At 45.5% G+C, this 26607-nt stretch overlaps 1 protein-coding gene across 4 annotated transcripts in view; it reads right to left on the bottom strand.

Annotated features, from left to right (window-relative positions):
* The window catches only part of ERI3 (ERI1 exoribonuclease family member 3), a 125426-nt gene extending 102647 nt beyond the window's left edge, over positions 1-22779 (bottom strand). For 3 of the 4 annotated variants that reach the window (XM_010582481.1, XM_010582483.1, XM_010582484.1), the window contains exons 1-3: positions 22509-22779; positions 8121-8237; positions 1871-1930 (exon numbers count right to left, since the gene is read on the bottom strand). In XM_010582481.1, the coding sequence (XP_010580783.1) occupies positions 1871-1930; positions 8121-8237; positions 22509-22760 (429 nt within the window). In that variant the 5' untranslated portion in view covers positions 22761-22779. The remainder of the gene's footprint in view (positions 1-1870; positions 1931-8120; positions 8238-22508) is intronic. The other variant, XM_010582485.1, reaches the window with a different exon arrangement.
* Positions 22780-26607: the final 3828 nt, after the last annotated feature.

The following is a 26607-nucleotide window of genomic DNA, read 5'->3' as shown; positions in this document are numbered from 1 at the left end:
AACTTGTGTTCCCTCCAGTGAGGAGAAAACATGGGCGTCCTGGGATGCTACCCCTCACCTACAGCATTTCTCACATGCTCCAATTCATATGCCTCCAATGGGATATGGGAGAGGGGGAGAAATGGAAAGGCTGGGCACACACAGGCACTGTGCAGCAGTAAGAAACAAAGCTACATGTCCCCTTCCTCTCCAGGCTGGGTCTCTCTTTCCTCCTTACAGTTCTGAGGTGGTGCTTGTGCAGGGTACAGTGTGGATTTAAAGTGAATCCACTGTTCCTGATCAACTTCCCATAGGGACAGATGTTCTGGATCCACTTCAGAATGGGCCACGTTAATCTGGAGGATGCACGTCCACCTCAGGGATTAACCTAGACTAAAACCGCTGCATAGACACTTACTCCAGCTAGAACCAGCAAATGTCATACCCAAAATCTTCCAGTGGCAGGTGACAGGCAATCCGCTGCTATTATGCAGCCTCACTAGCAGCATTTCTAGTGCTTCAGCAAGAGAAATCCCTCCTCTTTTCCCTTGCTCAACACCTTCTGCTCCTGAATAAACTAGCACGCCCCAGAAGCTGCCTGACCTGAATCTCATTTTAACCTAGAAACATGCAGCTGTATGAACACCTTTTCAGCCACAAAAAAAAATAATCTACAGAAATGTTTCCACACTCATAAGAAGCTCCCATAGAAATAGAATGAACCATTTTCTATAATAGTCCAGCAGCTATGTACATTCACCCATCCAGGCAAAGAGGGCTCTCCCTCCTGGGGAAGCAGGCACAGGCATTTGTATGCTTATGGACGTGCACCGCTGCTACGTGCTCTCTGGAGAACACTGGGGAGAGTTGGGTTTGCATGGATGCAAGACGTCACCTTCACAGAGCACTGTCTTCAGCCTCGTGTCACTGCCGCAGCCTTTCCGGCAGACGACGGCGCTTCTTTCTGCGAGTTATTGTACAACAGCCCTCTGGAGTAAAGCTGCCCTCAAAGCAGCATCCAGACTCTCAGCCACACTTCTGCCTCCCTTGGGCTGCCAGGATCTTCCAGCCTGCCCTGCATGAGGCTCCCCAGAGCGAGGGACAGCAGCGGTAACCTTTCTACACTCCCTGATGTGAGCCCCATGAAGTGCTGTCTCCATGGAGGATTTTAAAGCCTTTAATTTGATTTCCTCAGATAAGCAATTGTTGCAATTATTCTGATTAGGAACAATTAGGTAACACAGCAGTGGAAATCCTGACAGAAACAATGCATCGAACACCAACCTGCAGCCCAAGCGGGCTCTGCTTGAGGAGGTTTCCTTCAGTATTTGACTACCAACAAAAGCTATTGATGGAGAAATACTTCCAAGCTAATTAAGCCCTAAATGCTGTAGGAATTCAACATTAAGCAGATGGCATTATTAGGGCTATATCTGCATTCACACATCCTCCAGATTAGATTTAGAGGCATTTTCTTTCTATACTACATGTACTATTGAGCATTTAAATAGGTAGAAAAAATTAATATAATAAAGTGCTAAGGGAGGGGAAAGAAAATGAAGGAAGAAGCTCCCGGAGCGGTGGTCTCAAGCAATGTCTTGGTGCTTTAAAACTGGCTCAAGCAAGAATCGCCTCTTATCCTATCTACTGGCAGGAGTTTGGATATCTTGTCAGCACCCTTGACATGAACAGCTGGAGATGACAGATCAATGGTTCAATACTCTCAGCAGCATGTCACCAATGTGACAGCAAATGTTATTCTAATGAAGCTGTAATCATAGTCAAATTACGCGGTTCGATTCTCAGCAAGGGGAGGGTGCAGGGAAAGAGATGAAGAGGGGACGACAGGACCAGAGGTCAGAGTTCGGGAACTAAAGGTTACTCTGCTTACCTCAAGCACTTGCTGGAGGCTTGGCTGCCCATCCACCATGCCTTGAATAATCCCAGTCAGCTGAAACGAGAGACAAACAGAAAGCACGCATCAGAGCAGCACTCAAAAGATCATTAGAGAGGTCTCCTCTCCTGTCCATCTCGCTGCAACCAAAACATGCTCCTATGACCCACATGGACATTGCTGAGAAGCCATCCACAGCAGAGTGACCCTGGCAGCTCCCCAGCCATGGGCAAGGGCACGGCTTCATCCCAAACAGAAATGTAGGTGGGCTCCTACCCACACCACAAAACAGCAAACTCTCAGCAGGGCAGGATCTACCTGGGGAGCAGTGGTGCCCTCTGCTTCATGTACTGGCATGATGCCCAAAATGCTACCCTTTTTCAAAATGCATTTTACCAGTTTTGATGTTGCACAGGCAGCAGTAACTACCGGAGTCTCTGGTCATCCCCCTGCTATTGCGGTGACTCCAAAGTTGCATGGTGTTAGATTAACAGAATAGACCACTATTGGTAAGCGAGACCCAGAGTGGACACAGTCAACCTCCTCTGCGCTGGGCAGGCAGCATGCACGCTTTCCCATAGTCCATCACAGCATCTCTCTGCATTTCAAAATTGTATTTAAAACAACTGAATGAAATCTGAAGAAAACCACTTTCTTCCAGCACCCTGGTCTACTCTGTTTTCCAGGAGGTTCCTTAGGAGCAGGTCCTGCCAACAGATAGTCCTACTGAACTGCTTGGCTGTTTAAAGCTAGACACATGCATAAAAAGATGCAGTCTCATGGGCCTCTGCCTGTGTCTGCCCAGGATAGCTTGAGGCACATGGAAAATAGATAATTTTTCTGTCTGTCTTCCAACTGACAAAACTGTCTTTTAACATATTGAATATCGGAGGTCAGTAGCTTGCCATCAATGCACCCAAGTAATTAAAAAAATCATTATTAAAACAAGTGCACACTACAGGATTTCACTTCATGTGGCACTTTCCTGAAGCTACACATCTCGCACGTTTTCATAAAATAAAGGTCAAACACAGCCTAGGAGCATGCCCTGCTGCCTGCACACACATCCAAGCCTCCAGAAGCCATAGCGTCCAGTCAAGACGTGCTGACAGCCCCACCACCACCCAGGAGTAACTCTTCCACGCAGACCAGCTCAGCCTACTTGTAAAACATAAGCCCTCTCACAAACCACGGGGCTCTGCTTTATTAAATGTGTGGCAACTGAAATAAGCTCAATGGTTTCTACCTCTCTGTTTCTTTGGCTGCTGGCTTACAGCACTGAACTCAGAGGAAGGAAAAAAAAAAAAAAAGAGATTAAACTCCAATTAAACTGTAATTACATTTAATGAATACCAAATACCTGACTCACTGAATAAGCTGTAAGTAGAAAGATTATTTTCTCATAGTGACTTCCATGGAATGGTAATATATACCTTTTAGGGGAAGTATTTTAATTTTAAGAATGCCGGGTTCCTCTAGGTGGGTTTCTCAAGTTCATCAAGCCGTTATGAGGTGGAATTTTAAGGAAGTGGAGGGACACAAACACTCCTTTATATTCCAGAAACTGTTTTTATATTAATCTGTATTTTAGTTGGGTAACAACTGCTACCTACAGACTTCCCATGCTCTGAGAGACAAACAGATTTGAGAGATTAACGCATGGCTTTTTAGAGCAGTTTTTAAAGCTCACTGGCTTGGTTTTTTGCTTTTCTTGCCATCTTTCTCTCCATGCATTTGCCTGGCAGAGGTGGACAGCTCACCTACTGCAAAGTGTTGGCTCTACCTCTCAGAGGGCAGCTCAGATCAAACCTCTGGAAGTGTGTGAAGATGAGCTTTTGGGAAAGGATCATAGAATAGCTTGGGTTGGAAGGGACCTTTAAAGGTCATCCAGTCCAACCCCCCCTGCAATGAGCAGGGACATCTTCAACTAGATCAAGTTGCTCAGAGCTCTGTCCAACCTGACCCTGAATGTTCCCAGGGATTGGGTATCTACCACCTCTGCGGGCAACCTGTTCCAGTGTTTCACTATGTTCGTCATAAAAAATTTCTTCCTTATGTTTAGTCTGAATCTACCCTCTTTCAGTCTAAAACCATTATCCCTTGTCCTGTCACAACAGGCCCTACTATAAAGTCTGTCCCCATCTTTCTTATAAGCCCCTTTTAAGTACTGAAACGCTGCAGTAAGGTCTCCCTGGAGCCTTCTCTTCTCCAGGCTGCACAACCCCAACTCTCAGCCTTTCTTCACAGGAGACGTGTTCCATCCCTCTGATCATTTTTGTGGCCCTCCTCTGGACCCGCTCCAACAGGTCCGTGTCTTTCCTGTACTAAGGATGACAGGCAACCTTTCAGTATCACAGCCGGCACTGATGTAAATGGCTTCTACCCCTCCAGGCACCTTCAGGACTGCATCTCTTCAGTGCCGCATCCCTGATGGCCATGGGAGGACAGGGTGAAATGGCCGCATCCAGACATTTCCCATCAGGAGGAGTGAGGGACAGGAAGGTGGACACAGAGGTCCCGCCAAAGAGTCACTGCTTGATCTTGCCCAAGACTCCTTCCCTCCTTCCTTGCCAGGCCAAGCAAAGTACCAACTTATCCACACAAGAACACATCGCCAAGCACACATGGACACAAGATTCATGCTGCAGAAATCGCACTCACAAATACAAAGGGATATACCTGCTCCGTGGGTACATTTCAATACAGGTCAGAGAGTGCTCAAAAGGGACCAGATTTCTACTCTCTCACCCCTTCTGATCCTTTCTTATCAGTTATGTCCATCTGTAACACCCAACCTAGTGCATTGGGTCTCTGCAGCATTATCTGGTCTTGCACCTTTGATAAAGTATAAAGACATAAAACTGCACAATTGTAAAGTTTCACTGGCGATCCCAAGAAGCACATGGTACTTGGGAACATAAACAAGCTATAAGACATTTATTTTTTTGTACTTTTATTGTCTGTTCCTTCAGGAAAAAAAAAAATCAATAAAAATTAATCATAAAAAGAGAGCAAAGCACCATGAAAAAACCTGTACAAGCACCTTTTGTGTAGAGGAAACCTTTCACTTAAGCTCCTGGCATGGACTGTCTTGGGCATCAGACAAACCACTTGCATCTTCCAAAAAGGCATGATGAGCTTTAACTACTTCCAAGCACTTTCCACCTTCTCTGTCTAAACGTTCAGCACATCCCTCATCATCACCAAGCCTTGTGACCTGTTGTTTTACAGAAGCAGGTCAAGAGAAAGGGGACCAGAGGAGGGCTACAAGAGTGAGCCAGCACTGGAAGACATGCTTCTGGCCATTGGTGTGGGGAGTCAGAAGAACCTCCTGTAGCCAGGGGAGAGCACAGACACACCAAAAGCTATGCAAAGGGATGCCTTGAGGTTGACCACAAGCTCTCCACCCTTGCAGGCACCCTTCCCATGCTGTGCTGTCTTCCTTCTTGAAGAAGAGGGATGTGAGAGGTACTCCAGACCCAAGGAGTAACATGGAGCAACCCCAGTAATCCTCCCACACGGTCTATACCAAGCAGTCCTATTGCTTCCCAGCAAAGGCAGCAAGTGGAGGGGAGAGGGAAAAGCAGCAGCACAGCAGACAGGCTCCCGTGTAATGCCAACACCACTGCTTTTCCTACAGAGTTTATCTGGGAAACCATCGTATTTCTACTCCAAGACAGTTTGCTGATTACCTAAGCACTTGTCTCTGGTGTACAATCTGATAATCAGGCCCGGTCTTTCTTTGTAGACAAAGAGGCCAATAAATCTCACCCTTTGTAAGTAGAGGTGCCTAGACAAAGCCCTTTACTGGCATTTAGCAAAATGGGTATTTTTCAGAAAACATAAACCAGCTGAAAGTCAATGGCAAGCATTGGAGCTGTGCAGGCAGCAGCTTTGCAGGAGCTGGACACACAGCACGTCCCAGCTCTGTCCCCGGGGGTCTCAGGGGAACCTACACTTGCAGCACAGGGCTGACCCCTGCACCTGCCTAGCAGGAGCCACTGACCCCACAGGTCTCTACGCAGCCACTACAGACTCCACAAAAAAGTGGCTGCAAATATGAAAGAACATTTTTGCAATTGTTTAGTAAGGTCCTCAGTACGACCAGCTCACCTGTGGCTCTGAAGGCAGGGTTTCAAAGTCAGCCCCAGATACGGGGCCCAGGGACAAGCCCAGTTACCCCTCCAGCACAATCCCACTCCCTGGACCTCATGGCAGCCCCTGCAACAGGCAGGGGGACCGCCAAGCCAGGAGGGACAGGGGCCATGCTGTGAACCGAGCAGCACAGGCGCAGCGGGAGGTTGCCCAGGAGCTGGTGGCTTCCAGGCTAGGGTTAAAACCAGCTCCCAACTCAGGACACAAGACACCAGACCGAGGTCAGCAGCAGAGCCTGCAGCACAACACCGCAGCTGAGACACTCATGCCCATCCTGGGGACTCCTGCAAACGTGCAGGCAGCACACACGCACAGCTTCACTTGCTCCAGGGCTCCATGCAGGGGAGACAAACCTGCAGAGACAGCAACAGCTGCTCCAGGCTCCTGTGAGCAAGAGAAGATGGGGAAACCAGCACCGCTGGTCCCATTCAGTCCATTCTGGGTTGAATGTCTCAGTCACAAGCTTGGCATCCAGAGAACCTCTCAATGTCCTCAGGCTGCAGCAGGCTGGAGGCTCCGTTCAGCTCGGACAGTCACACCAGGCAAGTCACGTAGACTCTTGTGCAAGAACAGAGCTGCAACCTTTAGCAGCGGGGGTAAGGACGCAACAGAGGAATTTCCAGAAAAAGGAATTTTGGTGGGAGTTAATGAGTGAGATGACTTCTCTCTAGAATTTAGATGACATGCAAAACTGACGTTGCTTTAGCAAAGATCTGGTGCAAGCTGTGAGATTTATCACATTCGTACAAGCATATGTCCAGCAAGTCTCATGGGTATAAGGACAGCCAAAGTAGTTGTCCAGCCTTCTAGCATTAAGGTTGCAAAATCGTTTCCATTATAACCCTCTGTTTTCACACATTTATAGCTTTCTGAAAGCCCCTCTCCTGGGAATAATGTTTTCTGTGCTTAGTCTTTTTTTCTTTTTTTTTTTTTTTTTAAAGTTTAAATAAAATACCTTCAGATGGTTTTTAGTTACAAGAGAATAAAAAAAAGTATTTGTTTTTACAATGTGGAAATATGGAAGGCGCTGGTTGGTCCTGGAGGGGACTTCACCTAACACAGAGGAGTCATTTTTCCATCAAGTTAGTACAGGCGGGACAAGCACTTCAAGGGCTTAAACCTGCAGCCATGGAGGTCGGGGAAAATGTGCCATGGTGTCAATGATCCCAGATGAGACGGGGACAGAACGAAGAGCTTGGATACCCTGGTTCCCACAGTCAGTACTGTAGTCGCTGAGCTGGACAACATGGAACCAGCGGAGTGACAGGAAAAAAAGCCCAAAGCAAAAGGAACTTAAACTTTGTTTTGATGGTTACAACAGGGAGGAAGAACGTACTTGCAGAAACAGTTAATTTTTTGTGTTGAATGAAAAAAAAACAAAACCAAAACCCAAAAAAACAACCCCTGCCCCCCTATTCCTTTGAACCCTCAGGGACTGCATTTACCACCTTCATCCTCTTGTCTGTATCTGGGGAAAGGTGGCCGCAGCTCAAGAGCAGCTGTCCTCGGCAATGAGAGTAACCAAGTAACAAGAGGCCACTTCTCCAGCAATCATTTCAAGTGCGCCACAAGCACGACATCAGAAAGCAAGTCTTAAAAACACAGACATGGGTTATCCTACCACTCTGAAGGACTCATCAAACCCCAACAGGCAGGCCCACAGGAGAGTCATTTAGAGCCTCTGAACCACGCAGCCGTACAACACTTTATTCCCTCAGACCATGCTCTCTTTGACCTTCCCCACCGAAGAGCAGCATGGCAAAATCATGAAGAGCTCACAGAGAGACTACAGGATTTTGAGCATCAGCTACATGAGTGCTTTTTATTTTGTGGTCACCAAGTGAGACGTTAGTTAGTCGTAAATACAACTATCTTAGTTAGCAGATCATAGCTAGAGTTACTTATGAATCCAAACTGATGTATTTACATGCTACTGCAATGACAAAAAACGATTCCCCTTGTCCTTAACTCGAGGCTGGCATGACACGCTGCCTTGCAGCCGCACTGTGAAGCTGCAATCCCAACCCCTGGTGCAATGGAAACCTGCTTCCCAGGGAGACTCTTGGAGCACCAGGGAACCTTTGCACTTTACCTCTGTACAGAAGGGCGTAAGCTGGGGATGCACCACAGGCTGAACATACATGTGAAAGGTGGATTCGATCTCCATCGTCCTGCCATTCAGCTTCAGGATAGGGAATTCGATGATTTCCTGAAGAGGGCAAAAAGAAAAGCAGCTGTTCATTTAAAACAAACAGAAATGAAGCTGGACATGATCCCACGTAGCAAGCTGGCTGTAAAAAGAGGGGCCTGACAGTCCCAGACAAAACCAAGCCCAATACAAAGCTCTGCAATACAAGCGGAAAGTGGTGCCGAAGCACAGACTACATCCAACGCCGTGAGCACAGATGAGGACGGTGCCAACGCTCATCGCAGCTGGGATGGGCAGCAAGGAGGTCTCTGTGCTCAGCGCTGCAACTGCACACATCATTGCCTGAGCTGAACCTAAGGAAGACGGTCTAGCACCACTCGCACGCACTACCCAGGGAACATGGAGGTACACTTGCAATGGGCTCACATCTGTTTAGCAAGGACCTCCCAGGGGCTGCACCCTCCCCAAAACCAGTCCCATCCTCTCCACCTTGCCATCCTTTTGGAGGACAGACAACAGGAGCTACTGCATGAGGCACCTCCTTCCCAGGAGAGGCTGAGGAGCACTGCTGTCCTCCAGCAGAGTAAGGAGAGGAGCTGGAAGCACCCCCCCTCCCGGCTCCATCCCTACGGGATAGAGCACAGCAGCAAGCCCTGCTTCATTTTGCTCTTTGTAGCCAATTTATGCTGATAGGGAAATAAAAACATTCCTTCATCAGAAGAATGTTCAGTTATTTGAATAATCAGCAATCAAAAATTTACATGGACCTGTTAATAAAAAGTTTAAACAAATCCAGTTGCGATGGATTTCTCAATTATTAAAAAATATATATGAAATTAAAAAAGCCAACCACTGAATAAAAGCGATAAAATCCTTTGTGTTCACCCCCCTCCTTCTCCACTCCCTTTCCTCCTTCCAGTTTAATGTAAGAGGAGAAGTGACAATTTGTTTGGTGTCTTTAAAGAATAATTTGTCTATGTTATTTAATAGAGATGCATGGCACCAAGGTTCTCGAGTGCAAATGAGCCTGCTGAGTGATATCCATGCAACAAGCCTCTCAAATCACTTCTGGAGAGAAACAGAGAGAGGGAGAGAGAATAAAAAAAATATTGCTTTTTAATATTCAAAAACAGTTTGCAAAATTTAATCAAAGCAGAGCAAAAGCTAACATTTTTACCACTTTGACATTTTTATTAGCGCTTTCATAAATTTTTAAAACATGAATGGAATTAGTTTAACAACAAAAAAAACTGCCTGAAAACATCTGGAAGAGACAAATAAGAAATAATAAAAAAATAAAAAAAAAATCCAACTCCTGTGAGTAAAATTAGCATGTGGAAAATGCAGCCGCTGCAGAGGAACTAACACAGTTTTTGGACCCTGGCTGCAACCCTTATGACCTGCAGGCGGAAATTATCATGAGGTCATACATATGAGCTGATGACATCACCACCCCGGCAGGCAGAGGGAGGGCAAGTAGCTGGGTGGGTAAATGGAAAGAACAAATTCTTAAATAGACAGGAGAAACACCCAATTTCCACAGTAGACAGAGCCTGTGGCCACAGCAGAGCAGCGCCCTGGGGCAGCAGGCACACAGCCCAGACCAGGGCACGTGGGGAGCACGTGCCGCTGAGACGGAAAGTTAGGAAAAAAAAAATTAAAATAAAGTGTTAACAGTGCTGAAGTGCCCAGGTGTAGACACCGAGCAGTCAAGCTGCAGAGGATGCAGGTCGTAACCATATCGCCACAGTCGGCTGTGCCACACTCTGCGTGTGCTGTGCCGGCTAAGGCAGAGCAGAGCGTTGGGCACATCCTTCCCCATGGCCATACCATCCCACCGGGAGCCACCACGTTTCCCCACGAAAGAGACAAAACTCAGCCCGTGGGCTGGAAGGGGAGGAAGGCACAGAGGCAAAACACCTGAGCATCGCCCAGATTGCCTGTCATGGCACAGCCAAACTCACCAGCTTCAGCCACCCAGGAGGACCCGTGGAAACACGAGAAACTCAATCTGAGTAAGAAACACTGGACACAGTTGATCCTCCTTTCAAAAGAGCTACCACAGATAGGCTCTGAAAGCAGCAAATTTCTGTTCGGAAGGAAAACAGACCACAGAGTTTGAAGCCAATGGACAGGACGTCATAAAAGAGCCAAGCTTAAGCCCAGGATAACACCACCCCATCCTTCAAACCTGGCTGGGGCGGCTCGTTGCCCCTTAGGACTGCATCCCACCCAGGGGGTGACCACGGAAGCGGGCAAGCCCACGGCAGGGTAAGACGAGCGTTCCCCCTCCTGGAGAGGGACACGCACCAGCTGGATTTCACAGCAGGGCTGCGTTGCAATGCCGAGATCGGTCCTAAGGGACCAGAAACATCCTCAGGGGCCATCAAGTGGCTGGATGCAAAGCGAGACTGAAAGACAGCCCTGCCGCTGATCTGATACACAAAGGCGTCGCTTGCCTTCCAGAACCAAAGGCAAAAAGCACTTCCAGGAGGGTGGGATTAAGACAGACAGAAGAAATAAAAAGCTGTGCTAAAAAAATGTGGAAAATTTAACAACATCCAGAATTACTGCAGGTCTGTGGGAAGCGTGCGGCCAGGAGCGGGGGTGGAACCCCAGGAGGGACTTGAGCATCTTGGGAGAAAGCGCAGCCGCTCTTTCGGGCTTATTTGGTCAGTTTTTGAAGCCAGTGGTAAAGGATCTTTCCCAAAAGGCTGTTTATCTGCACGCTTCCTATAGTGGAGATTTTTCCAGTCTCTGGCAGTGTTTGCTCCACTGGTATCTAAGGCAACAGATACCAGCCCCATGAAATCAGCCCCACTCCTCACTAACGACGTTAGCCAGTCCTGCAATGAAATTTAACCTGTGACACTGCTGTACTTTTCATTTAAACTTTCATTTGGAGAGAAGCAGTGTTTGGAGACCCTGCAGTTTGTCCTGCTAATAAAGACAAGTGTTGGGACCTTTAAAGGTGCCATTCATCTTTTGCCTTTATTAAATTCAATTTTCTTAAGCCCATGATACATCATGAAATTAAGAGTTGACATTCCTGCAGAAACAAAAATATCTATCAAACATAAACAGAAAGGGGGGAAAAGAAAAAAAAAAAAGAGGCCGCTATTACCAGGAATTTATGGCTTAAAGTTGATCTGTTTCCACTTTTTTTTCCTCTCCCCCCCTTTTTTTTTTTACAAGCATATGGTTTGTTTTAGATATCCAGAAATGTTATTACAGATCTAGAATTTCATTAGTAATTATTATGAAATGGTGAGCACTTACACACACACACACAACCCCCCAACAGACCGTGATGAAGGAAGGCAGCCGGGCGCTCTCTCACGTTTCACAGCAGCCCGGTGAGCTCAACACACTCAGCTCCATCTCCACCATCAAGGACCTTCACTGCTTCTTCCCCGGTGGGAAAGGTGGAGGAGAACAGCACAAGGGAATTAAAAGGAGAGGTTCACCGACACTTCCTTTCTTTTATCAGTCTGATCATCCATAAGCAATACCTTGAGATCCTCACCCATTTCCACCTTCGACACTGAGTACATGTTCCAACTTTGGCAGTGATTTGTGCCAGCAGTATTTGGGGCTTCTAAGTCTTTTTTTTTTTTGTCCCCCACAGCTTTTCCTTATAGAACAACAAGAAGTTATGGATGTGCTGAAATAATGCTGAGGGTGTCCAGAGGCTGCAAATAGCCGCAAGCTACCAGAAGAACAAATGTACCCATTTGAATTTTGCGAGCACTGCAATTAGGTATTTTATTTAGCACTGCAAAGTAACTTGAAAGGAAATCCAGGATTCAAACCACCAGCAATAAATAAGCAGCTTTTTATTTTCCTTTCATTGTCATCAAAAGTTGAACATGTTTTCTGTTGAGAAATTCTGCACGCGGCTCCCAATTACAGGCATTTGCATTTATATTGTTGGAACACAGAGCTTCTAAAATCAATATTAACACGCTTAAAGAAAAAGACATCGGCACCCTGTCCCTCCCCTCAGCTGCGCCCCCCAACACGGTAACAATAGGAACCTACAGAGCCGGAGGCTTATACATATCCATTACCAGGTCCATTCTCTTTACAACGATCTTGCATTTATGATTTCATGGTACTTCAAGCAAATCTATGTGACAGCTTGCTCACAATTTTTGCCTTTAAAAAAAAAAAAAAAATTCCCAAAAACCAGGTCCCAGGTGGAAGCCTCCCATGCAACCTGGCTGTCCCAGGCCAGTGGGCTGAGCAGCAGCAGGCTTCAGGGTAACTGTGGAATGACTAGGGACTTCATTTAAGAGGGATTTGAAAAATTCATAAGGGCACGTGAAAGCACTGCTATAAACGCAGCCTCTCCTTACCCAACCGTCCTAAATGAAACTCCCCTCCCTTTAACACCGGAGCAGGGATGCACAAATTCAGCTGTCTTGATCTTCCTGCTAATAAAAGAAACGAACAAGCACACAACTATCCTCGCTAAATAATTTCCCGTCATGGACAGATCTCTGGAGTTCAGAGAAGAAAGCACCTGAAGTTACACTAATTCCCACAGAGGAATCTTTTCGCTTATTCTTTTGGATCTGGGGAGCACTAACATCATTAGAGGAAAAGAATACAGTGCCCAGCAAGAATTTCCCAGCTCTCACAACCTTTTAATCCAGAAGCCTACATACCAAGTGGACAGGGCACACTTCAGGATACCGAGTTAAATATTTGAGTAAGACCGTGTGGCCTATTCAGTTCAACAACTACCAGAGAATAATTTATCCCTTACTCCCACCCCCATGTGAAGAAGTTTAATAAACACAAGAATAAAAGATGCCCATAAAAATCAGAGCTGACTGTTCAAAATGCAATAAAAACAAGCAGAGGCCGTTGAGAGAAAGGGATTTTTTCTGATAAGGAAAAGCATAAAACTTCCTACCAAAAGACCCCTTTACACCTTCAAAAAAGGTAAGAGCAGAAGAGGCAAGGGAGTCTCTGTGGAGGGACACAGCACCAGCTCATTTTGTTCAGGGATGCTTTTTTCCCCCCTCTTTAAAGAAAAAAAAGTCATTTTATGCACAAGGAGCTTATTTCTTAAACAAACACTCGTGTTTTTGATTTACACCACGGGCTGCTCCTAAATAATTTATGGCGGGTTAAATTTATTGCACAGCCCTGGCCGGCTGCAAATTCGAATTGCCAAATAATTAGATTTTAGGGCAATGCTTATAAATTATCCACCGATTTGTCCGGACTTGTTTGTCAGTTGCTTTGTGCTTCGGGTCATCTTTGGCATTTCGCTGTTTGTGTTTTAATTGCTGATTTACACTTTGACAGATGAGAGTTGATGCCTCCAAGATCGGGGAGGGGGCGGGGGTTGAAGAGCAGGAAGAATCAGAGCTTTTAAAGCCTTGTGATTTTCCTTTTTTTCCAAGGCAATTAAAATCGAAAAGGGACATAGTAAGGACAGCACTAGCCTAACAGATCTGCCTCCCCGGTTTCCATTCTCTGCCTTAATTATTATTTTAACTAAAGCTGTTTCCAAGTGAGCAGCCTTGCACTGGCCCTCAGGGGCAGTAACGAAGATGACCTCATAGGTCTTTTCCCCACTTCTAAATTTTTATTAAACTAACCAAAACAAGTACCATAAAGGCAACACCTCTGCAGTGGGGGACAGCAGGACTTCTGCTGAATCAGGGCTACGCTGACTTTCCAAAGGATGTCCACCTGCACACATGGTGAGGAGTCTCTCAGTGCTTCTGTCCTAAGTAAGTTACTCTGTGTACTGATTAACCCCACCAAAAGGTCTTTGGGGAAGCCACTGACCCCCAAATTTCTTTTTCCAGCACCACCTAGCTTGAAGTACACACATGCACATACCCAACAATTTAATACATTTAAACAACTGTTATATCCCAGAAAAGCGTGAAGGGAAATACACGTCAAAATAAAAACACAAGAAAACTGGCAGGAATATGGAGAGATCACGAAACACTGGGATAAGATGATGTAAAGACAAATTCTGCTGCCCGATCATTGGATATCCAAGGTTTCTTCCTCCCCCTGCTCTTACGTGAACCTCAGTGCTGACCCCCAACACTCAGGCACTGAAGCCTAATGTCAAAGGCTGGATTTCCTCAAAGATCAATTTTGTGTTGCATTTTGGGTTCTGCACTGGCATCAAACCTGGCTCTTATTTCCAGGTGCTTCCTTACAACTGTGAGGGTGAGGGACCATTTCTCTTTCTTTAATAGAAGCTGAAATTCCCATCTAATCACATGCCTCCAGGAGCTGGAGCTTTAAGAGAGACATCTAGTCCATGCACCTGCCTGAGGGGAGCATCACCTCCCCCTAAATAATTTCTGACTTTGTCTAGGCTGTTTTTACAGACTCCAATAAGAGAGACTCACACGCTCCCCAGGCACTCTACCCTCCTGTTTCATTAGTCTTATCATTGGAAAGTTTTTCCTAATGTCTAATCAGAATTTCCCTTGCTGTTGTTTAAATTCATGACTGCTCTTCCTACCCACAGCGGACGCAGGCCAGAACATTGCCTTTCTCATTTTTGCAACAGAGTACCTCATCTTACATACCCCTCTTGTCACTGCACTAAACACAACCCCAATGCCATCCAGCCTGCACTCACAGTTGTATTTTGCAGACCCCTGGTCACATTCACTGTTTCTCTTCTGCACCCTCTTGAAATAGTCTCAATTTTTTTTTTTGCAGTATGGAATCCAAAGTGAAGCACCTCCTCAGCTGAGGTCCCTTCTTACAGGTCCAAGAAAAGGAGGATCCACATGTCTTGCAAATGACATTTCCCCCCTACATTTATCACTGTGATCTTTGGGGCTTCTTTCCTACCTGCCATTGTACCTGAAATCTTGACAGGTGGCTCACAACCCTTGTCCTGCCATCCTGAACAAAACTGCTGGTAGTGATTTGCTCCCAGGCTAGTTCCTGCCTCTCACCATCAGCATCATCTTACCTGCCAAAACCCACAAAACTAATTTTGATCTTTCCAGCAGCACCCAACATCAAGAGTAAGGCACAACCTCCCTCCTCTTTCCACACTTGGGATGAGAAATATAGACCAACAGACATCAACACCTCAACTTCTTTCTTCAAGCACTACTGACATATATTTAACCACCCAGAAAATCTCCACCGACACAGCCAATAACAATTCAAGCTTGACAGTTTGGGGGAAGTTTAGTACTCAAACCACGTTAAAACCAGCACACACACATTTCCAAATACTACCTTTCCATTGTAAGATGACAACTAAACTATATTCTTTTTCATGTCCACTCCTTTCTACCGCAGGCAACCAGCCTGTGCAGTCCTTGTTGCAGAATTATCAAATCATTTCAAGACTCAACCTCTTCACCTGATATTGAGCAGCACAAATGATCAATGTTCCCAGCAACACTAAAACACCTGGGATGGGTAGAAAGGGCACACTAGTGCATGTAAATGAACACCCAGGGTTTTACAGACATCACAACTAGCTGCTTGTGACAGCGCATTTCTGCCTGGCAGAGAGGAACTAAACATAACGAAGAGCTATTTCGCCAGCTAACAAGTGCACAGACCAACAAAGACAACACAGGGATGGTTGCGCAGCCAGCTTGGCACAAAGGGGAAGAAAAGCACAAGGCTTAGGCACGTCCTGTGCCCTTCTCACCAAAAGAGCTGAGCTGTGCTTTCTCTTTATCAGGAAGGTTTTGTTCAAAACTAAGAAAAGACCACCTTAACGCAGCAAAGACCATTCCCCAGGAACCACAGCAGCCTGAAAAGTGGCGTCCCTGTGCAGCGCTAGATAGATGCCACACTGTGGAATAATACTGCCTGTTTTTAAAACATCGTTCTGGGAGGGATGCAAAATACACCCCCTGCCTCAGAGGCTGCAAAAGAGCAGCAGGCACACACTGATCATCAGCGACCGTACAGGGCCATACACACGGCAGGACAAGCGCAGCGAACGTACAAACCTGTGGCAACCGTTTCCTTCACTTCAGAAATGCACGTGGTGTGAATATTTCCAGCAGCACACGTTACCCTCATCAGCGGCTTTACGGAGAGGCGAACAAACCTTTAAACACGATACAGCAGACTTGCACATTCCTGAGCTAGCTGGATCTTTTCTTTTCAGGGTGACTGCCGCTCAACTACTTTCTGCTGTAACAACAAGTCTACTTAACTTTGCAACTTGTCACTTAAACGATGTGTAATGTTTGCACAGCTAAGGATACAGCGTTCAAACAGCACAGGTGGGGAATTGCACGCCGGGATGCATAACTGATGTGGGGTCTCCACACGCTGCGAGGGAAAGGGCAACATGACTGATTGCTTTAGAGTAGTCATCTCATCGGCCTGTCAATAACCAGCCGAAAGCTAAGCAGGTTGGGTCAGGTTAGGACTGCAGCAATTGGCCACCTGAGTGCCTTGGTATTTTAGGCTTGTTGCTATAATAATGCTGGGTTTATATCTTTAAATAAGAAATTGCTTTGAATTTTTTTTTCATACATCAGATGTCTTGCCTGGTGGTCTCGTGGTTGTGCTCTCCAGGAGATTTGGGTTCAGTAACTGTTCATGTTCTCTAGCTCATCGGGTTTTAAATAAATACAGCTAATTCTGTTGCCTGAAGCCATAACCCACCCTGTCAGATTCATATGGGTCACAGCAAGGTTGTCCCCACTTACTGGGAGAATGAGGGAGGTCTCCAAGGCAAAACGACTGCCATGGAGAACGCAGCTTTTGAGGGTTACACCACACCTGGTGTCTCAGACTCTGCAGAAGCCTCTCCAAAACGCTGGTCTTCTCTCTACATCTTTTAAAATAAAGACATTATCCTCCATATGGGTTAAAATAAGATTTCACAACAGTCTAACAGAATTGCAAGGAAGCACATGACATAGAGAAAATATGATTATAAAAGAACGGCATCTCTTTAATTTCAGATGCACCTTGCAGGATGTTGAGCTATGGATATTCATGTGCTCTCTGCAAAATTTTTAACTGTTCAGAGGAACTAGCTACAAGGCCTCAAAAAGTTTTTTCAAAAGATTGTTCAAAAAATTAATGCAAACAGAAAAATCCATCTGAAACAGCTTTTATATGAACTATTTCCTGTCACTCTACGAACTTAAAGCATTCCAACATAAAATGAATGGCATAACAATAGCCATAATTGGCAAAGAGATGATAAATATTTTTTTTAACTTACTTTTAGTAAAAAGAAAAGACTTTAAGTCACTGTGTTACGTGCATTTTTAACGTCATTCCTCTAGAAACAACACTGTAAGAAGCTGAATTGAGAACGAGGTATTTAAAACTACACCCAAGCCTAAGCTGCATGAAGACAGGTAATTGCAGATTAATATTCCACTGTAATACTTATGCACAAGAGTGCCGTGTTAAAGTTGCCATGGGAAACAAGCCTGAATTTCTTCACTTTTCAGCAATTCACGATCATCCTTAATAAAGGTTTTGGCAGGTGATTTCTAATGCACTGAGCTTTACAGCCACACAAAAACCATGCAAGAAGAAAGCTGCTACGCAGGGACGTCTAGATAGAACAGGCAAGCACATCTCCATTATCCACCTCTGGGTAGGACTGTGACAATCTCCGTTACTGTGTGAGCCACCTTCTGCATTCCCATCGTGGCCTTCAGCTAGGATTGCCTTGATACAGGCTCCACAGAACACCGTTTGAAAAGCACACAGAAGATGCCTCGCAGCGGACCAGCAGTCCCTCCATAACCTCCTCCTGCAGCAGGTTTGTGATATCAGGGACATATTCCTCCTAGAAACTCCTCTGAGCCTAGGCTACAGCTCCCAAGGTGGCTTGCCTATGCCCTATCTACTCACCCCAAGCAGGGAGCTTGGCAGGGACTGCACATCTGTTGCTACGGCCTAAATTTGGTGGAAATCAACATCCATTCCCATTACAAGGTCAGTCTATAAATCACAGCATCTCGGGAGCAGAGACACATCATTCAGTTGTCCGTGCCATGGGAACGAGACCATGGGCAGAGCAGTTCGGGCGGCGCAGAGGCAGAAATCATTGCAGCCACTCCAGCTGCACCGGCCCGCGACTGCGAGCCAGAACCACAAGACGGATGTTCAGGGGAAAACATCTTTAATGCTTTTTTACACTAGCACTCAAGGAAACACAGCCTCAACCCAATTTAACCTTGTCATGCATTTGTACATAATATTATCTTACAGAAAGACTGGCTCCCATGTGTTAATATGCTTTTGCCCATCAGGAAATATATTATGATCATCCAGATCTGTTTGTACACTTAAAAATAAATTAGTAACTGAGCTAATATAGTTATAAGCTATATGAATATCTTATTCATAGTCTCAGTGTTTACGGTTTTATGTTAAAATGGTGAGTGATGTTCTGTATTTATTAGCATGTCCAGTTTCATTTGACAGTAATTATAATTAAAAATTCCCCCCAAATAACTATCAAAATGCAGGCTAAACAAACTTGAAATATGTAGGATACACTAAAGAAAAATATCAAGATATTTTTGTATTTAAAATGTGCTGTTTAAGAGAACAAGGAAAGTATTGTCTGTAATCGATTTATTCTTCCATCTCTGGTCACAACCTTTTTTGGCAATGAGAAGATCTGAACGTTTCATACCTTCCTCTTACATAGAGTTTGGAAGAGGTAAATTTCTAATTCCCAACTGATTATCAAATTTGAGTGAATCTCAGACACTGAAGTCAAGTACCTGAAAAAAATGACATGAAAAAAAGCAACTTCATCACTACCAAAAGCTCATTTAGCAGCTTAGCAACTCCTACGTCCAGTTCTTTCGTCAGGTCAGGGGTCTGATACTCTTTTACACTTCCAGGCAGCAGACATACAAAGGTTGAATTTTATTTGTTTTTCGTTTAAGTGGCTTTAATAGATTACAGTAGAGATTAACATCCTATGTAGAAGCCTAATTTCAAATTCAGCTTTGAACAGATCTGATTTCTACCTTCAGACTTGTTACATTTAAACAAAAATCATTGCTTTTCATCCACTCTGCTGAAGTTGAAGGCAAGATACTTGGCTTGCTGACCAAAAGAGGCACACCCACTCACTGCATTAATAAAATAAGGTTACAGCCAGCCACAGATCTGAGCCTGGGGAGCTCCTTAACACAGTCACTGAAAGCACTGACCACCATAAACACTGGTGTATGCAAGGACAAAAGGACAAAAGAGCGAGACTCCCACTTATTAATGCATCTTCTCTTGTGTAGCTAAAGCACCATATGTACCCAGCTCTACAGGCTGACAGCGTATAAAAGCAGCAGGTACTTACAAACTCTTAGCAGAGAGTAAAGGAAAAAAAAGTCAGGGTTAGAGCTGAAAAATGAAGCACACTACCACCACCGTGGTCCGAGGTCCACTGACCTCTGCAGAACAGCAGCTCCCACCCGACCCCACTGGGCTTTGGATCAAATTCCAAATGCACAAGGTGAGCTTTAAAGAGATGCAAGGGGCCAGCCATAAACATCCCTTACTGCCAACTCCTACTGACCTTTGGCTGGCTAAAACACTACATGACACAGACTGTGCCTCTATTCTTTCAGGTTTTCCCATCTGTCCATCCAGGGCAGTGCAGTTAAACCCCCCACCTTCTTTTCTCTCTGGGATGGCCTCATTATTTATAAATATATCAAAAAAACCCATAAAACTAAGCTGCTGCTTTGTGCATATAAACATATGCTTTGATTTAGGGGCATATCTGTTGAAAGCCATCAGAAGTCAGGACTGCAAGGATGCTACCATTCCTCTGTGGGTGTACAGGGAACATGAAGGACCCTCCATGCCCAACCCAGAAGTGGTAAAGCAAAGGGCAGCAGCCAGAAGGAACTCAGTCAGCGGTCCCAGCCACTGCAGCCATGATGCAGACAGCTTCCCAGGGGAATACCACTGTCCTTGACCCTCCTTGATCCCCATTATGGAGGCCATACCACGAGACCTCGGAGAGCGATTGGGCAGCATGAAAGGGAATGGAAATGAAGGAGTCTTCAGGGCTCCCAAATGAGCCTGAAGGACTTCCCCAGGGATAAAGCCAGCGAGGCTGCTGGTTGCAGAAGAGGACAAGTAAATACAGTGGGAGGGGGAGCAGATGTGGCAGTCACACACCTTAGTGTAGATAAAAAGATAGCTCTTTCAGTAGTTTCTGGTAAGAAGCCAGAATATTTTGAAGAGCAGTTAGTGAGAAATGTTAAGTATGCCGCACGGTGGCAAATGTGCTCTGCAAGACTTTTAGGCTGAGCTGGCTGAATTTACAGCTATGCCTACCCACTTAAAGTAACCTGGATCACAGCTTAGCTCTGTGCGTGCAGCCTCCTCACCAAATCCCAATGCATTTGAATTTCATTGTATCTAGGCTTCTATTTTGCAGGTATTAAAACAAAAGCAGAAAAAGGATCAAGATCACAGCGAAGATCAGCACCTGACCATTCTTAGCTCCCAGGCCTGTCCTCAGTCCAAAACTCCAAAACCCGTCTGCCACTGCTCCAGTAGAAGATCCTGCCACTAAAACCTTGCACAAAACATCGCTGAAATACATGGCACAGTTTGCTCACCATGACACACCACCAAGCAGTGAAGAGGATAAAAGCCATGCTGGTCAGCAAAAAGGTAAGATGTAGGTAGGGGCATCAACTAAAGTCTAATTTTATAAAGTTGCCTGACTCTGGCAGGCACCTTCAGCCTTTCCAGCTACAGCGAGTGATTCCCATGTAGCAAAAGCCATTTCTTTATTTGTCAAACTAATTTGTTGGTGAGGATATGAGGGACTGACAGCCCTTTCCACACACAGTATGATGTAGACAGGCACTGAACACAGTAGACTGGAAAAACAACACTGAAGAACATCTCCACCTTAAAGGTGCTATCTCACCAACAAAATATATAGCAGATCTGCATTGGCCCAGACCATTACTTTCCCCGGCAAGGACTTGGGGACAAAGCTCCTTAAAACAGTAGTAATCATATTCCACTCATGCTCCTTTTTACTGCTAGCTGTAAACTAGCTCCACATGCATCATGGTTTTGCATCAAAATGTGCACAGACCAAACCCATACCCAAAGGGACAAGGTAGATCCAATTTACAGCTTTGACAGGTCTGTGCACCCGAGGCAGAGCGTGCAGGAAATAGCCTGACATCTCACTTGGAGAGCGGTTAAGACCCTGCTAGCAGAACTGGATGCAGAGCCACAACAGCCTCCCACAAAGACCCAGCAAAAGAGCAGGGAATTTGCTGTCCATTTTTCAAGAAACATGAGAAGCAGGCGGCACTCACCAAGGCACTATTGGGGAAGAGAGAAGTCAAGTTTGATCCTGACTTGCAGCATCCCTTTGACAGGACAAGCCCAAAGGAAACCACAGCTGCACTGGGAAACGAACACACTGTATGGAGTCACTTCAGTAATGAGATACCACACTGAAAACCGCTTAGCCTTTACTATATTCGAAACAAAGCAAACAGAAGTTATTCCGACCCAATGCTATATTACCAGCAATACCTGTAAGAGGCCAATTGCTTGGCAGAGGAGGCTGAGAAGTCCGAGTTCAATTTAGAGACTCAGAAATTCTGTTTGTTTGTTACCAACCCAATATCAGTGTGTTTTTTTGATTTTTAGCATGGTTTTCTAATTTAAATGGAAAACTTAGGCCCATCATGCTGACAACTGAAAATATATTTACTAACATGCTCTACACTACTATGGAAGAACTGTCTGCAGAAAAACCTCTGTACTTCATCTGGATCTCTGTATGTCTCAAGTGGTAGGGCACTGGAAGACCTCTCTGAAGCTGAACTCTTCCTGTCTCATTACACTCCAGAGTTAACACCCAGGCAAGATAACTTCATCAAGATCAGATAGCTCCAAACTACTGTCCTTCTATACTTGGAAACACCACTATGTTGCACATATTCATGTGCTAACATGCCTTTTTCCTTGCAGAACCAACAAGGCTGCCATGAGTACTCTACTAATGCAGGTGCTCAGCCAAAAAATTTTAGACCCTCACCAGTTCAGGCAGATGACAAGCATACATGACAAAGATGCTTTCAATAACACATGAATTGTCACTTCCTTGATGGAAATCAGGCTCCTTCATTTCATTCCCACCGAATGGTCCTGACATTGCTCCTGAGAGAGCAGGTGACTGGCGAGAGCCCTGGAGGACCAGCAACAGAAAGGAGGCGGGACAAACCAGAGAAAACGAGCGAGCCAGCACTGTGCTTTTTCCTTCTGCCTCTCAGAACAGCCGCAGCAACTTGCAAGGGGATAATTTCAACAGGATTGACTATTTACCTGAGGATGAATCTGTGGTTTATCACACGTAGCCTCAAAATCCAGCACTAAGAAGTAGTGATATCTCTGTGGAGGGAAGGATGACATTGCTGCCATGGAAGCTCCAAAGCCGTGGGACGCCAGTTTCCTGCTTACGATGGAGCTGTACCCTCTGAGAACACCAGCCCGGAGGAGGGAGCGCACAGCTTGTCTTGCCCTTGGAAGTAAGTTTTGGGGAAACTTTGCTGCTCCAGTATGGAGGAGTGCTATCATTGAACATCCAGAGGCATCTGAAACTGAAGACAGACTCACGTTACTCATGCACACGTACATCTCATCTCTGCTAGTATCTCTTCACGGTCATCCTCTGACAGGGATTTCCTCTGTGCTTCCCAGTGGAGGTTCCAGCATCACAAACCTGAAATAACACAGTAACCTGCTCTAAGCACAACAGATGACATTTGGACTGAGCTCAAGGTGTCCAGAATCACAGACAACTGGAAATTAACCTCTGCAAGTGGCTCTAAATTAAGAACTGAGATACACAACAGTCATGGCTCCAGGCACCAGATCACACCCCCCTGCTGAACCTTATCATAGCAGAACACAAAACAGACCATTTAAAACATAGAAAATCTGATCTAAACCCCATTGACATTTCTGAGGAGGCCTTTGGTCTTTTCATATGCAATGCAACTTCTGATACATGGTAGGAATTGAATACAGCAATACACATATCAACACTACAACCCATCCAAACAGCTTGGCCCTGAAACACCTGTTAGTTGCACCAAAACCTCCCATTTCCATTACAAATCCATGTCTGGCGGCTGGAAGGCTCCTCCCCAGGGAAGTTCTCATTTGCTCTGTGTACTGCAGGAACTGTAAAATGCAAGGAGGACTCTCTAGGTTACAGTCTCCCTCCCAAACAAATCCCTCACCCAGCCATCACCTTCTGATGCTTCTATTTAACAAATGCTATTTAATAAATTTCATTATCCACATGAGACTACCTGGATTTCCCCTCCCTACGCTTTTTCTTTTAAAACATTGCAGGAAAAACTTGACAGGACTGTCACTGCCCAAGGTGAGTCAGCCTCAGGGCTGTTAATAGATTTATTGGGATGAGAGTTCAAGCCCAACTCATGGAGGTGTTACATAGCTGGGTAGAGTGACCGATAGCAAAAGAGGTGAATTGAAGCAACCCAGTCCTCTCAAACAAGGATATGAGTACCCCCTCTAACTGTGTGTGTGTATATATATATATACACACACACCCCTCGCTACATAGATATTTAAATCCATCCCCACAGTTGGTCCCACTCCTCATGGCTCCGGGCAAGAGTTCCATCGCACCACGTGCCCCCCACCCGCCTGGTTTCCACACCCAGCCTCCCCACGCCTGCGCTTACTTTTTGCTCTGCGGTGAAGGGCTGGATGCGCCCACTGCCACACATGGAGCCGAAACGGGCAAGGCGAAACGGAGGACTCGCCGCCCATGAACAAAGTTGCTGTTTGCACAAAAGACAGCGTTTGCTCTCTCCCATCCGTTAGTCCGTCAGGTAAATAATGCACGTGCCAAAACACACACTTAATGAGGTAAATAATATGCCTCGAATAATGGCTAAATCTGTATTTACCTGCGAGACCAGAGAAACTCAGAAGGACCAGATTAGGAGATAATTGCAGTTGAGCAGGTTGTGTGCTTCGAGTAAACATGCATTTGGTAACCTTCCCTTTTCAAGGTTTTGAGTGAAAGGCAAAAATCAAAGGAGCTGAGATGTTTAACGCTGAGCCCCTGCCCACGCTGCCAACTCCATGGTGTAAATGCATCTCCACCTTGTGGCTTTCACATTTTGGGGGGCTGCTTGCTTTATTCAAGCAGTGTGCCAGGGAGCAGGTACCCAGAAAACTGAAAACTCAAGTTACAAAACCATAACGGAGAGCCCAACATTGCATTTATTCTAAAGGGGCTCAGTTCTACCTATTGCTTTTCCATCCACAACTTTTACTGTCATTAATAAATGCGTTACAGCCAAATAGAATTTAGCTATATTCACTTCTAACCTGCACCAGATAAGAGATATTTAAGGTATACGTGCTTTAAATCTTCAAGCTACTGGCTATGAATCTAAAGGCCCATCACAGCAAATATAGTATCTCAGAATAAAGCAGCTTGTAAGTTAGTTGTGGTAAAACCTGGTCTTTAGCCTGCTGCATAAAGTAAAATATACAGTTGGAGTGGGGGAGGCAGGCAGGCTCCAACCCCTAAATCAAACACATGCAATAAAACATACATTATCCACCCACACAGAGCAAGATCAGTACTTCTCTAATGTATCTTAACTGGCAAGATTAGGGCATCAGACGTAAACCCCATGAATCTTCAGGCTGGCCCACACCATGCACAGCAGTGCAGAGGTTCCTGAGCCACTGAGTCCACACGGCAAAGGTAAACCAGCCGTCTTGGCAGGATTCAGGTATGTCACCACGCAGACACAGCAGCACCACTCCAGATCCCAGCAGGTCTGTGTCACACACATACCATGGCACATCAGCAGAGGGAAATAACAGCCAACATCTATCTAGTGCCTGTTTACGCTAACAACTTCTGCAGGTGGTCCATGTCAAACGACAGGACCAGGCTCCTCATCCTAAAAGCAGCCTTCCTCCCCACTCTCCCGGGTAGCAGAAGGAGCAACAAAGCTCTAAACAAAGGTGTGCAAGTGGGGTATTGTATGCTGATTCCCCTACACAGACAGCATACAAATAAGAGCAACCCCACTGCAAACTCTGCACCTTCAGCCCAATGAAGTTTTAACTGTGTGTTTACCCAGCCACTGCTCGAGGTGCCCTGGGAAGACCTCACATCATCTTCTTTGGCAAGGTCAGAGTGCCTCAGAGCACAAGATAGCTGGTGAGCAAACACACTTATTAGAAGTCATGTAAAGCATTCAAAACGGCTGTGACAATGCAAGGCACTAGTAATTATCCTGTATTTTTTTCCAACGGTCAACAATGCAAGCAACACAGCTTCAAAAATTAGAAACCCGTCTCTATCCATATAAATCCACATGTTCAGTGATTCCATTTCCAAACCTACGTAAAACACCACATATATATTTCTTATGCACACAGGTTCAGATTATAATCTCAGACAGCGCAAGCTGTCACATCTGGCATTCAACCTTACTGGGTTAATATTTCATATCACACAGCTCCAATTCCTTATACAGATACGTATGAAACATAATGGGACCACGAACTGAGGCTGGACCTCAGGAATTATTTTGACAGATTGTACACAGACCTAGGAAAATGTGACAGCACTTTACATTTGCAACACCCAATAACACGGGAAATGGCCACGTGTGGTGGGCTTCGGCTGGAAGATAAAGTTCACGTTATGTGCTGTGTAACAGCGGGTGCCACACGTGACATCAACGGCTATAATCAGCAACTGTCTTTTAAAAATAATTAAAAAAAAATTAAATCTCTGGACATCAGCCGCAGGTAACAGGACAAGCTCAGGCTGACTACAGCTCTCGCTTGTTAGTGGTCCAAGCACATGATACTAAAGCACGACAGTTTGATCACCAGCAAGTAAGGAAAGCCAGGAGAAAGCCAAGCGCCAGCTGTAGCTGCCGGCTTGCCAGGGGCCCCACCGAGCGCAAAACAGAGAATCTGCACTGGTGGCTGTCACGCTCCAGGCTTCCCACCGGGGAAGCCGCTTAGGGGCAACCACAAGCGGCAAGGAACAAGATGAGGAACTCCCACCACGTGAAGAACACTGGTGACAAAAGCCAGCAGGGCATTACAAGTGCTCTCCCCCACCTGCGGAACAGCCCCAAAGCCACATACAGAGATGTGCACCACGCAAGTTGCAGAGGATTCAAATTCATCAACGGTGAGACAAATTAGCCTAGGAACTTGAGCTTAATGGGCTCTTTGCACATAACATTAATATTTACTTTTTACAACCACATCTAATTAAAATCACCTGGCAGCAAGAGAAGGCATAACTTTAACAGCTTGCCTTTAACCCCAAAATATTTCACTTCACTGTCCAGTTTGATAAGCTGATGTAGGGAGGGGGCAAGAAGACAAAAAACTAAGTTCA

This window comes from Haliaeetus leucocephalus, unplaced genomic scaffold, assembly GCF_000737465.1.
Source record: "Haliaeetus leucocephalus isolate CR32 unplaced genomic scaffold, Haliaeetus_leucocephalus-4.0 Scaffold848, whole genome shotgun sequence".
NCBI classification, from domain to species: Eukaryota; Metazoa; Chordata; class Aves; order Accipitriformes; family Accipitridae; genus Haliaeetus; species Haliaeetus leucocephalus.
Note: the sequence above shows the minus strand (reverse complement) of the source record. Positions and strands in the feature narration are given on the sequence as shown.